The sequence below is a fragment of the Oncorhynchus mykiss genome, chromosome 6 (assembly GCF_057628025.1).
Source record: "Oncorhynchus mykiss isolate SJ-2025 chromosome 6, ASM5762802v1, whole genome shotgun sequence".
In the NCBI taxonomy this organism is placed as follows: domain Eukaryota; kingdom Metazoa; phylum Chordata; class Actinopteri; order Salmoniformes; family Salmonidae; genus Oncorhynchus; species Oncorhynchus mykiss.
In genome coordinates, this window is record NC_143027.1 from 51,271,972 (window position 1) to 51,285,205 (window position 13,234).

The 13,234-nt window shown below is 39.4% G+C and overlaps 1 protein-coding gene across 1 annotated transcript in view; it reads right to left on the bottom strand.

The window, feature by feature from the left end:
• Positions 1 to 7,175: 7,175 nt before the first annotated feature.
• The window catches only part of snx2 (sorting nexin 2), a 28,238-nt gene continuing 22,179 nt past the window's right edge, over positions 7,176 to 13,234 (bottom strand). The window contains exons 11-15 of the mRNA XM_036980412.2: positions 12,887 to 13,092; positions 12,390 to 12,533; positions 8,548 to 8,628; positions 8,155 to 8,226; positions 7,176 to 7,695 (exon numbers count right to left, since the gene is read on the bottom strand). Coding sequence (XP_036836307.2) covers positions 7,645 to 7,695; positions 8,155 to 8,226; positions 8,548 to 8,628; positions 12,390 to 12,533; positions 12,887 to 13,092 — 554 coding nt within the window. The 3' untranslated portion in view covers positions 7,176 to 7,644. The remainder of the gene's footprint in view (positions 7,696 to 8,154; positions 8,227 to 8,547; positions 8,629 to 12,389; positions 12,534 to 12,886; positions 13,093 to 13,234) is intronic.

The following is a 13,234-nucleotide window of genomic DNA, read 5'->3' on the forward strand; positions in this document are numbered from 1 at the left end:
TCTATACAGGCATTCTTCTTTTCACTCTGTCAATTAGGTTAGTATTCTCCTATCACAGCCATTAAACTCTGTAACTGTTGTAAAGTCACTATTGGCCTCATGGTGAAATCCCTCAGCGGTTTCCATCCTCTCCAGCAACTGAGTTAGGAACGATGCCTGTATCTGTATAGTGACTCGGTGTCAAAGGGACATTCAATATTTGCTTAAAAAATATATATTATTACCCATCTACCAATATGTGCCTTTCTTTGCGAGGCATTGGAAAGCCTCCCTAGTCTCTGTGTTTGAAATGCAGTGCTTGACTGTGGGACCTTACAGATAATTGTATGTGTTGGGTACAGAGATTTAAAAATCATGTTAAACACTATAATTGCAGACAGAGTGAGTCCATAAAACTTATTATGTGACCTGTTAAGCCAAATTTGACTCCTGAACTTATTTAAGCTTGCCACAACAAAGGGTTCAATTTGAATTCATTTGTAAACATTTTGAAAAACATAATTTCACTTAGACATTATGGGGTATTGTGTTTAGGCTAGTGACAAATAATCACAATTTAATCCATTTTAGATTCAGGCTTTAAGACAAAATAATGTAGAACAAGTCAAGGGGTGTGAATACTTTCTGAAGGAGCTATAGGCCTAAATAGCATAATTGATTACATATGAGTCATAAAGTATGGTCACATTTAATTGATCTATTAAACCTATACCCTTTGGAAAGACTTTGATAGCAACAGTGACTCTATTTAGTTTTTAAGTGGTCTAATTAGTTCTCAGTCATTCTCATGATAGCACATTGGTAATAGCCTGTGACAAATATCATAGCTGGGCTGGGCCTGGTTAAAACCCTGGATAGAAGACCAAAGGGTGGCTGTAGAGAGATCATTCCATTCGCTCCTTGCCAGCCATTATTATGTGTCGTCCTCCCGTCAGCAGCCTCCACTGGTGGTTATAACTATGAAGATCTAACGTATTTTTAAATGTACAAATTCAACATATTTTATACAAGGTTTGTCTGTGTTGAAATTTGGTTACCATGATGACATTATCCTGTGTTTGAAATTTCACCCTCAAAACCACAATTAACTTTTTTTTCAAATCCAATGTATTTTCCATGTAGATTCCACCACCACAATACATTGACGAATAAACGTGGATTCAACTAGTTTGTGCCCAGTGGGAAGGAACTTTGTGTTTGAAAATGACCTCCGCAGTAGCCGTCAACGTTTGAGTAATTTCCAAAGTAGCAAAAGGAAAACTGTCAAGCTAGTTTCTGACATAAATTTCCATCCCTCAATGTCAAGTGACACCAGTGAAAGGCCAGGGGAAACTGTTTATTGATCCGTGTAAAACTATTCAAGGGAGCAGATGAGGTTATATCTGAGATAGGCACTTACCAACCAAGACATTATGCTGCCCACCAGAGTGCTTTAAAGAACACAACTTCATTACATCACGCCACTTGTATTTATATCATTTTAAAGACCCTGCTGATTGGTTTGTATAGGTGTTGATGGGAGCGGCTTCCTAGCACATCAGAGCTATTAACTGATAATCGTGCCCATTCATAATCTCCTGCATACTAAATGCTTGGATGTCACAGTGCATTTACAGGGCCAGGAATTGGAACGTGGCCAGTTAATGAAATGGGAAGAACTCCAGCCCAAGCCATTTGACACTGCCAGCTGCACCCTCTCACAATTAAATTAATTCCATTTGCAATTCTGACCTTTCCCCGAAGCGAACAAAGAAAATAGGCAGCAGGAGACTCGATTTTGGACCGCTCACAATGAGGCAAATGATCTTTTCTCAGCGCATTCATAATGGCTTTGATTGTTGGTGACATTAATAAAAGCACTTGATCAATATCTTAAATCAGATTCTCAAAGAAGTTCTATTAAAATAAAATAACAAACTGAATTTTATAACACCTGCACTCTATTGTTTTGCCATTCATTTCAATGGAAAGAGCGGAAAAGCAGTTAACTGCTCGTATTGCCATGAGTAGACAGTGAGGGAAAACTGTCAGAGTCCATAAAATGCCCATCACAAATGATAATGTGCTGTGCAGGAGTCAGCACCACAGCTCTCAAGATGGGAAAATATTGGCAAGTGTCAGATAGCCAATAGATTTATGTATGCAAATGCGCAGGATCAATATGTCTGCCATTGCTGAAATTCACAATGGCTTTTGTGGTTCTCAGGAATATTTTCTGTCAAATAAAATCAAGTCGCAGAAAAAACTAAATATGAAAGGAAAACAGTCCTAACCCGGAGGAAGAGCAGAGATATTGTGAAAAGGCCACTGTCAATGTTCCACAAGGACTATCAGCATGATTAAATCAACAATGAATGTCACCAAAAGGACAAGCGAGAAGTATAGCTACATCACTAAAGCATTTACATTGTGGTATTGAAATTCACTTTGTGTCCTTCAAAAACATTTATTACATTAAATAAATATCTCTCCTCCTCCACGCGTCCTACAAAATGGTACACCCGACTACTTTACAAATAAAGAACTGAATAGATAATATGAACGAGAAATAAAAAAAACTAACTAAGCACAAGGGGACAGACATGCTTGTAACAAGACAGTGGCATTGGTACCCATGGGAACTCAAGTCAAACGTAAAGGTTGTGGTATCTGCATAATCATTACCACTTGGACAGTAAGTCATTCTGTGAAGACAATCAATGTTTTTTTAAGGAATCTTAAAAACAAGGGAGAGTGCTTTAACGAAGATCTAGTGGTCATGTAAATGGCCAAGTTGACAATATTGCTATAAGCAATTGAGAAGTAATCTGAATTCACATACATATTCTAGTTTGTTAGCAAACAAAATACTATTACATTATTCGGAGTGGCTGCACAACCTTTGTTCGACCCATCCCTAAGGCCGCTTTTCCCTCATTTTGAAACCTCCTTTTAATGTCTATTATTCACCCCATAGGATGAGAAGCACCTCGTGTATGGCAGTCGCTAACTTTGACTAAAGTGATAGCACTCTAGGTTCAAATGCTCTTAAACAAAACACTTCAACTCCTTTAAATGCTGTGTCCACGCTTGCAGACAGTGACCCTCATTTGGAAGTGCAGATTGAGCCCAGTTTAATAGTCACCCATGGATAATATCACATCTTCTGCATTGAACCAGAACAGAGCGACTTGCTCATCTGAGCACTTTTCTAGTTATCAGGCCTCATCTCCTCTGACTCCAATGACCCGGAGTCCCTGACGCCAGAGGGCCACATGCTCAGTGTTGAGCTGTGGAATTAAGGTTAGGTGGTAAGACACAGAAACTAACGGGAGCGCAATGGGGAGTCATTTCTCTTCCAGCCACAAAATGAGCAGGCAAAGGATCATCCGAGACCACATGAGCCCCACTATCAACAGATAAGAGAAAGAAATGAATACGATTGGGCACTGAACTTCAGCCCTCCCTTATCCTTTAGTATATGAACTCGAGACAGATTTAATAGAAATTTGCGAAATCAGGAAACCCTAATATCATGCAATCTATCAGTGAGTTAGCTGTGGTACATACTCTTTGCTTCACACTAAAAGTCAGGAAAAAAAGACTAAAATCAAAAATCAAATTGTATTTGAAACAACAGGTGTAGACTAACACTGAAACACTTACTTACCGGCCCTTTTCAATAATGCAGAGAGAGAGAGAAAATAAAAAATATTAGAAAGATAATAACACGTAATAACAAAAGTAATGATAAATACACAATGAGTAACACTGTTTTTAAAACTTACGTCGTTCACATCATTTAAGCGTGAATGTCATGTAAGCGACTGAGCAAACACTTTGGAATGAATGATCACCCTGTACAACTTTGACTAAAATATGTAAAGAAAAACCAAAGGCCTAACCAGGCAGATTACACAAAGACCACCAAAAATAACCACTATGGGAAACAGTTTATTTTAAATCATGTCCACAATCCTGCATAATTACAAAATTGAACAATCAGATGCTTTCAAATATTTTTTATCTTTATTATCTCTTTATCAGCACAACCGTATAGAAAAATACAAAGCCCAGAGAGTAATCATTGCTCACTGATAGTGACAGTGGAAAGACAAATGTCTAACCACTGGGACGACCGCTAGAGATCTGGAAGAAAGGGGGCTCACATTTGCAAGCAAATTATATTTTGGGAGAGCTGGCAGCAGTGTGCATGACAAACTGGTGCAATTTCAGCCATGTCGCGGGAGCAGGGCGATATTTGTCTCATGTTGGCAAGGGTTAGTTTCCTGCTGTACGTAGTGCTCTCAGATTTGAATCGCTAGGGGTCCAGGGGCCTTCTCTTGACAGGGCACAAATAATTACAGTACACTCTTTTCAGTGTACTCTATTATATTGCTCTTCTTATCTGTGGGCTGAGGGTGTACTTGATCAAGTAAGGTCACTGTATTTTGACCACAACACACCATTACATTGCTATTTGGAGATATGATAAATAAAGCCAATGCTAGACAACATTTTTATCTGTTCTGTAGCTTTTTGTTCATTCGGCTCTTTTTTTTTTACCTCATAGTGTACATATACTGAGGAATGTTAAAACTACAAAGGGAAAATAGAGAGACATTCAGAGTGTTTTTGTGTAATTGATGAGGTAAAATAAATGTACCTACATTATTCTAAACCTGCACTGAATGCCTCCGATGTCAGGATAAGTTTTGGTCTATAGGATGCAGAACAGGCTTTTCTAGAATAATCCATGCGATCACTTTGTGTCTCCTTTACAGTGCAACTCAAACAGCACTCTTACAAACAGCTGATTTATTAACAATACGTTATTTACATAAAAATGTAATTGCATTTAACTAAAAGCAAATTACAACTTTAAATACAAATGTACAGGATATCATATCCAGAGTACTGAATACAGTGGGCTAGAAAGAGTTTTTTCCCCATAAACAATCACATATAAAAATATGTTTTGAGTAGCTCAAACCTGTCACAATTTATTTTCCCTTCTTTTTGATAATAAGAAGAGGCTATTGATGCATGTTCAATGCAGTTCCTACACGGAACAAGCGGTGTGTCAGTAAGAGAGAGACAATACTACAAAACAGTACGACAAAATCCTATAGTGAGATAAGGTTCATACAATTCTATTTGTCACACGCTTCGTAAACAACAGGCGTAGACTAACAGTGAAATGCAGGTCCTTTTCCAAAAATGCCGAGTTAAAGATGAAGATACACATTTGAATAAAACATTCAAATAGTGACACGAGGAATAAATACATAGTGAATAACAATAACAAGTAAAAATCGCTATAAACAGGGAGTACCAGTACCGAGTAAATATGCAGGGGTAAAAGGTCATTGAGGTAGCGATGTACATACAGGGGTAAAGTGACTAGGCAACAGGATAGACAATAGAATGTAGCCGTAGCATATGTGGTGAGTGTGAAAGTGTGTAAGTTTGTGTGTGCGGCATCAGTGTGCATGTGTGTACATGTTATATGTGTGTGTGTGTGCACACAGCAGGTATCGTTCCTCTTTCCAAGAGTCAGAAGGGAATCTGAAACTACAATTCCATTTTCAACGCTTCTCTATGAGTACAAATTTGGAATTTCAGTTTACTTCCTGAATTGAAATGGAATTTACTCCCAACTCTGGCTCTAACTTTTATCTCACCAACAAACAATATCCTAACTAACCGGTTTAACTAACAATTGGTTGAATCAACCAAACGTTTGATGAGGTGGCATTACATGTCCCAGTGAAACTAACTATGGGTGGATATATTTCATTCAAGATGTAATATAAGTAGCACAGTACGTGATAACTTGTAATCATTAGTACAAACGAATGAGTTTCTATTGGAGAAATTCAGGTGGGTCCCTCCCCGTTTTGTCCATTTAAGAACATTTTGCAACAGAATCGGCATAATGAATACACCCCTGATATGATTTTGGAGTGTTTCCTGTTTCAACAGCTTAGTCTCCTGCATTGTATCAAATCCTGATAAAGGGTAGGAATGTGTGTGCTATTGAAAACACCTGTGAGTTTCTCGTGAAACTGGGCTTTGTGGTTCCCTGCAAGAGCGCAAAATTGAGTGGTGTCAATAGTGACATGGTGCCATACACAAAGGCCCTTAAGGAGTGGACTCACTTCGTGTCTCTCATAATGGGCTGACTCACATATGAATTTCCTCTTTTACAGATACCTAAAGCAATGCATTAATAAGACAGCTTGTCAATATGACAGCGACAATGCAAAGTCATGTGCACTGGACTTTCTGACAGCCTCTTTGAAGACGTATTATGCAGTTCTAAACACTGGACAGGACATGTCGGGATGGTTGTGTTCTGTATAAAGTTATTGGGCTACAAAAGAGACGTAATACTGGCCAGTAAAAGAAAATCAAGTTGTACATTAGCCACTGCTTATAACAAACTGGTAGTTCTATCAATAAGTGTACAAAACAATAGAAACAACTTCCTAATACGGAGTTGCACCCCCTTTTGTCCCCAGAACAGCCTCAATTCATGGAGTCCACAAGGTGTCAAAAGTATTCCACAGGCCTATGTTGACTTCCAATCCTTCCCACAGTTGTGTCAAGTTGCCTGGATGTCCTTTGGGTGGAGGACCATTCTTGATACACACGGGAAACTGTTCAGCGTGAGCACACTCCAGTGTGCCTGGCACCTATTACCATGCCCCATTGAAAAGGCAATTCAAATGTTTTGTCTTGCCCATTCACCCTCTGAATGGCACACACAAACAATCCATGTCTCAATTGTCTCCAGGCTTAAAAATCCTTAAATCTCCTCCAATTTATCGACACGGGTTGAAGTGGATTTAACAGGTGACGTCAGTAAGGGATCACAGCTTTCACCTGGATAGTCACCTGGATAGTCGGTCATGAGAAGACATTAGATGTGTTCCCAATGTTTGTACACTCAGTGTATGTCTCAATAACATGTACAGTGTTAGTGTATTAAAGTATATTTTAATGAGAATGAATGGAACTGTTAAAGAAAATAAATAAGCTCTCCTCAAAAACTATCATGCATGAAATGCGTATGAAGCAGTAACCGAAAAAAAGTAGTAACCGAAAACTCCTTTGTGTACAGTACAAAGACAAGGCCTGTCGGCAAAGTGATATGCACAACGACAACACCATTTCAAAACATCACAACCAACACCGAGATACATTCCTTTATTAGAATTAAAGTACTCAAACATTTGCGGCACGGGAATGTAAAGTCAAAAGAAAAGGCTTTCAAATTAAACAATACAACAAAAAAATCTAGTAAAAGAAAATCGTCAACCATTGCACATTAGGTGGCAATTATTAAATGCACAAATCATAAGACAGAGTAGTAGTGTTTGATCAATCAGGAAGTGCGAAGTCCCTGGCTTATCACAGTCCTCGTGCGGTTAATCTCTCAACAGAAATGGGACAGGTGCTTCTTTCAGGTGAAATCATAGGGTAACAGAGCAATTCTCCACCAAAATTAAGTGGTTTTATTATGCATGTCAAAACGTGTATTTTGTTTCTCCATGCATTCTCTTGAAGGCGTGATCTGGACGTAAACATAAGAAAACGTGTGATCATCAGACAGGGGTGCTATGGTTGGCAAAAACGCAGGCAAGGCGGGCCATCCAGTTATTATGCGATAGCTTTGGCTTCGGGTAAGAACGCCTCCCAATACTTTATCAGCTGTGGAGCAGAAGGGAAAATACAGCGAGAATCCAATTAGCTACATGACCATGCGTTAGACTTTTAAGGTAATCCTTAGGAAAATTAAGTTAATGGATGTCTATTGTCAGTATAAAAAAAAAATCTAACAGCAAAACATTAGGTGGTATTGGGCCCATATGTTTATTTCCCTTTCAAATAGTATATTAAGGAAATATATTATTTCAAAGTATGTTTTCAGGCATATTTTATTCTAAGTAGAGTATTATGCTAATTAGATAGTATGTAGAATTCTGGGAAAACATGCAAGATAATCACTGAATTGTCAACATATTTTAATACATTTCATAATGAAACATAAATTATGACATTTGTTACAAGTTGGTGCAAGTGGTGTGTGTGTGTGTGTGTGTGTGTAGTTACGTCATTTTACTCTCCCACTACACTACCAATAGGAATCCAAACCCAGATATGCTGTACCTGCTGTTGTGTTTGCACAAGCGACTCCAGGTATTTAATAATGACAACTTTGAAGTCCTTCACTCTTTCTTTCTGTAACAAGAGAGACATGGTCACAGGTCAGACAAGATGACATTATGATGAGAACACATACGGTCGGTGTAATAAATCACTATCAAAACTATCATAATACTGCAGATTTTTTTAAATATATATATATTTTAGTTAGGGCTGTCCTGATATCACAAATCAACAATTCAGTGTTAATGGAAACATCAAACTACCAATAAGGGTAAACATTTGCACTTGTCTTATTTCTAAACTTTAGTTTAACAGGCCCCTCCCATCCACATGATGCCCATATTCTGGGGCGAAACCAAATACATAAAAGGTGTTTTATCGTGTTCATCATACCTCGAATCGGCTCACTTCTTTTCGAATGGTTTTGGAAATCAGCTCAAAGTCTTTTTCACCTTGCTGGACCTTCCCCTCCAACTGCAAAGACAAGATGACAAGTTCTCTCCACTAAGAAAGTCCACGGTCCAAAACAAGTACACAGGTGTACAGATGTATTCTATACTGGTGTACTGGATTTATACACTAACCTGTTGCATAATTAACTGTTACTGGTCAGTTACTACTGTATACATTATACATTAGTCAATTGCATTTGAAAAAAACATGTAAAAAAGGTATTAAGTAATTACTAGTAATGAGGATAGACAAATTCTCAGGAGTTGTGGGGTAAAGTAAACTCACTATTCACTGGAAATGATTGACAATACCAAGTTAATGGTGAAGCAATGAATATTAAGTTGGAGTAAAAAAAAGTTAGAATTTAAGACAAGCCCATTTTTTACGCTTGCAAATACGAAACAGTCCTGTTCGTATAGATAGTGTAAGACAGTCACATGAAGCAGTTTGCACAATGCTGTGCCAATTTGCACAGTCCATTTATATATTCAGTTCATTAGGTTTTCAACCCTCACTTTGTCAAATCCTCATCCCCTAGTCCAGCATTTCCCAAACTCTGTCCTTGGGACCACAAGGGGAGCACAATAACTAAACGTGCACCCCTTGGGGTCCCGGGGACAGAGTTTGGGAAATCCTGCCCTAGTCCCAAAGTGATCACTTGACTATTGATATCATTATAAGTTTAAAATGAACCAGCCAAACATAGTCTTTTGACAAAGATGATCCATGTGACACTAGATAGGCACTCCAATGGGTGCAGTTTAGTGGTGAAATGGAGGGAACTGTAAGTGATGAAGAAAAGTAAATAAAAAAAGCCAAGCCCAGGGTCCTACCTCCTCAATCTCCTTGGTAGAGGCATGGCAGGGAAAATGCAGAAATTAAAGAGGCTGAAAATGTTTTGTTCTTAAAATAATTCAAACATGAACCCACTGTTGCCAAACACAGGTGAACTATAGAGGAATGGCATTCCACTGATCAAAGCAAACAGTTAATAGGGTAGTAGCCGTTACAGGAGTCACCCTGGTTAGCATGCAATGCCCAAGACAGAAAGGGGAGATATTCAACTTAAACAACAACCCCTCTGTGAATATCTCCAGTAGCATGCGTTATGACAAAATGTCTGGATTAATCTACCACCCCCCGAATCTTATTGTCCTTAGTGTAATACTTAATATTGACCAGAGGGGGCAGTATGGTTCAAGATTTGGTAAATTAGTAAGTACATGGATAATACAAAAATATGTTTTATTGTCACATACACAGGATAGGTGCAGTGGAAATGTGTTGTTTTACAGGATCAGCCATAATAGCAGGCCCCCCCTGGAGCAAATTATAGTTAAGTGCCTTGCTCAAGGGCATAGATAGATTTTTCACCTTGTCTGTTACAAACATCCTAAGCAAAGTATTTCTTAGGTTTCTCATATTTAATGCAAACATTTACTTATGTTTAAAATAAAGTGTAAAGTATGTGCCTACAATTCAGAAGCGTTTTAACAATTGAATCGATGGCAATACACATAGGGAGGAGATGTAGCAGGAGAGGAAAAGGAGAGAAATAAATAGTGTTCTCATAAAGCTAATGACATTTAAGTTGAGTAGCGGAACATGTAATGATGGCCTAATTGTAAGCATGTCAAAACAGATCATATTCAAATTAGCAATATCAGCTAACGCTAATCATTTGTGACTCTTTAACCAGTTTTTCCAAGCTGATGCCCAAATAACGGATCTAGAGATGAGTGCCAAAATAAACTCAAGTAATTGTTTTACCAAAACAACCGACACACTAAGGTTGGCTTACTATTCCAAATCAAGGAGAGCAACTGGGGGTTAACATGCTTCGTTCAAGTTTAAACACCCCTTCAGGAGTACCTGAATTTCCAGTCAGTAATGGAATGTGAAATTAAGCTTTAGGAGGTGAATTTAATTAAGCTTATGTTTTGGGTTAGACTCCGCTTGATTGAGTAGCATCCAGATACTATTCTCAATACCATTTTAAATGTTGTCAACGTGAAAACTAACTTCTTGAATACATTTTTACATTTTGTAACTGACTACACTGAACAAAAATATAAAACACAACATGCAACAACGTCAATGATTTTACTGAGTTGCAGTTCAAATAAATTCATTAGGCCCTAATCTATGGATTTCACATGACTGGAATTCAAATATGCATCTGTTGGTCACAGATAACTTTTTATTATTTTTAAAGTAGGGGCATGGCTCAGAAAACCAGTCAGTATCTTGTATGACCACCATTTGCCTCATGAGGGCGATACATCGCCTTTGCATAGACTTGATCAGGCTGTTGACTGTGGCCTGTGGAATGTTGTCCCACTCCTCTTCAGTGGCTGTGCAAAGTTGCTGGATAATGGCGGGAACTGGAACATGCTGTCGTACACGTAGATCCAGAGCATCCCAAACATGCTCAATGGGTGACATGTCTGGTGATTATGCAGGCCATGGAAGAACTGGGACATTTTCAGCTTCCAGGAATTGTGTACAGATCCTTGCGACATGGGGCCAAGCATTATCATGCTGAAACATGAAGTGATGACGGCGGTTGAATGGCACGACAATGGGCCTCAGAATCTCGTCACGGTATCTCTGTGCATTCAAACTGCCATCAATAAAATGCAATTGTGTTCATTGTCCGTAGCTTATGCCTGCCCATACTATAACCCCACCATGTAGCACTCTGTTCACAAAGTTGACATTAGCAAACCGCTTGCCCACAAGCCGGCACAGTTGAAACTGGGATTCATCCGCGAAGAGCACACTTGTCAAAGGTGAGCATTTGCCGAATGAAGTCGGAAACGATGCCGAACTGTAGTCAGGTCAAGACCCTGGTGAGGAAAACGAGCATGCAGATGAGTTTCCCTGAGATAGTTTGTGCAGAAATTCTTCGGTTTTGCAATCCCACAGTGTCAACAGCTGTCTGGGTGACTGGTCTCAGATGATCCCGCAGGTGAAGAAGCCAGATTGTGGAGGTCCTGGACTGGCGTGGTTACACATGGTCTGCGGTTGTGAGGCCGGTTGGATGTACTGCCATATTCTCGAAAATGATGTTGGAGGCAGCTTATGGTAGAGAAATTAACATGGTAGAGAAATTGAATTATGGTAGAGAAATTCAATTCTCTGGCAACAGCTCTAGTGGACATTCCTGTAGTCAGCATGCCAATTGCCCGCTCATTCAAAACAAATCTGTGGCATTGTGTTGTGTGACAAAACAGCACATTTTAGAGTGGCCTTTTATTGTCCCCTGCACAAGGTGCGTCTGTGCAATCATCATGATGTTTAATTGGGGTGGCAGGGTAGCCTAGTGGTTACAGCGTTGGACTAGTAACTGGAAGGTTGCAAGTTCAAACTCCCGAGCTGACAAGGTACAAATCTGTTGTTCTGCCCCTGAACAGGCAGTTAACCCACTGTTCCTAGGCCGTCATCGAAAACAAGAATTTGTTCTTAACTGACTTGCCTAGTTAAATAAAGGTAAAAATAAATCAGCTTCTTGATATGTCAGGTGGATGATTATTGGCAAAACTCACTAAGAGGGATGTAAACACATTTCTTTGAGAGAAATAAGCTTTTTATGCATATGGAACAATTCTGGGATCTTTAATTTCAGCTCATGAAACACTTTACATGTTGCGTTTATGTTTTTGTTCTGGGTGTCCTGCCACTATATAGCTGCCCTCCCTTGCAATTCTATCCAGCCTATTTGAGCACACGTATCATTAAAATGTCTGTTTGCTTGTTAGTGAGGTGCACTTTTCTCTTACCTCTTTGATTTCATCCTGAGCCTGCTGTAGCTTGTCAGGCTTGTTTGCGAACTGGAGTTTGGACTCAGCCTCACGCTTCTTCTGCAGCAAGAGCTGGGTGTCCTGCCACTTGGACCAAGTCTTCATCCGGTGGTCAAATACACCCTACGGAAAGAGACAAAGCATACGTTTAGGTTCACTGCTAACCTCACATTAAAAGGAATCAAAATGGGAATGTGCCTTTATTACAACAGCCAAGACAAAATGTTGAAAAGCAGAATTAGGGCCTGCAACACGGTTTATAGCAGTAGAAGGCTGGTGTGTAAGTTATTTTACTCTAGGTGAAATTCAACAACTAAAGAACATTGGAAATGTATTGCAGATAATGAAGGTGTCCAAAAAAAGAAGGTGATACGCACATCCTAAACCTGAGAATATCAGTATGGGCTAAAAAATAATAGAATATATCTGTTCCCTAGTGCTTTATTCCAGCAGTGGCACAGGTCTCCAGTGAATACCTTGACTGCAGTGATGAGACGTACATAGTCCCCCAGCAGCTCGGAGAACAGGTAGAAATCAGCGTAAGCCTGGTCCTGGTGCAGCTGGTCGATCTTCTCCTCCACCTCGGCCAACTGCGACAGGGCCCGCGACAGAGCTGTGTGGTCCTCGGAGTTCCCAAGCATGGCTGCCGACTTGGCGAAGGATGCCGTGTTTACCGACAGCTCTGAAGATGACGAGAGAGGAGAAAGGAAGAGAAAGTGATCATGACATTGTTTAGAAGGAGAGCAGGTTCATAGGTGAAGAATTGCAAAGTGGTCCAATTTAAATGGTTCACAAATAATGTCCAAGACAATTAAAAAGGTCCA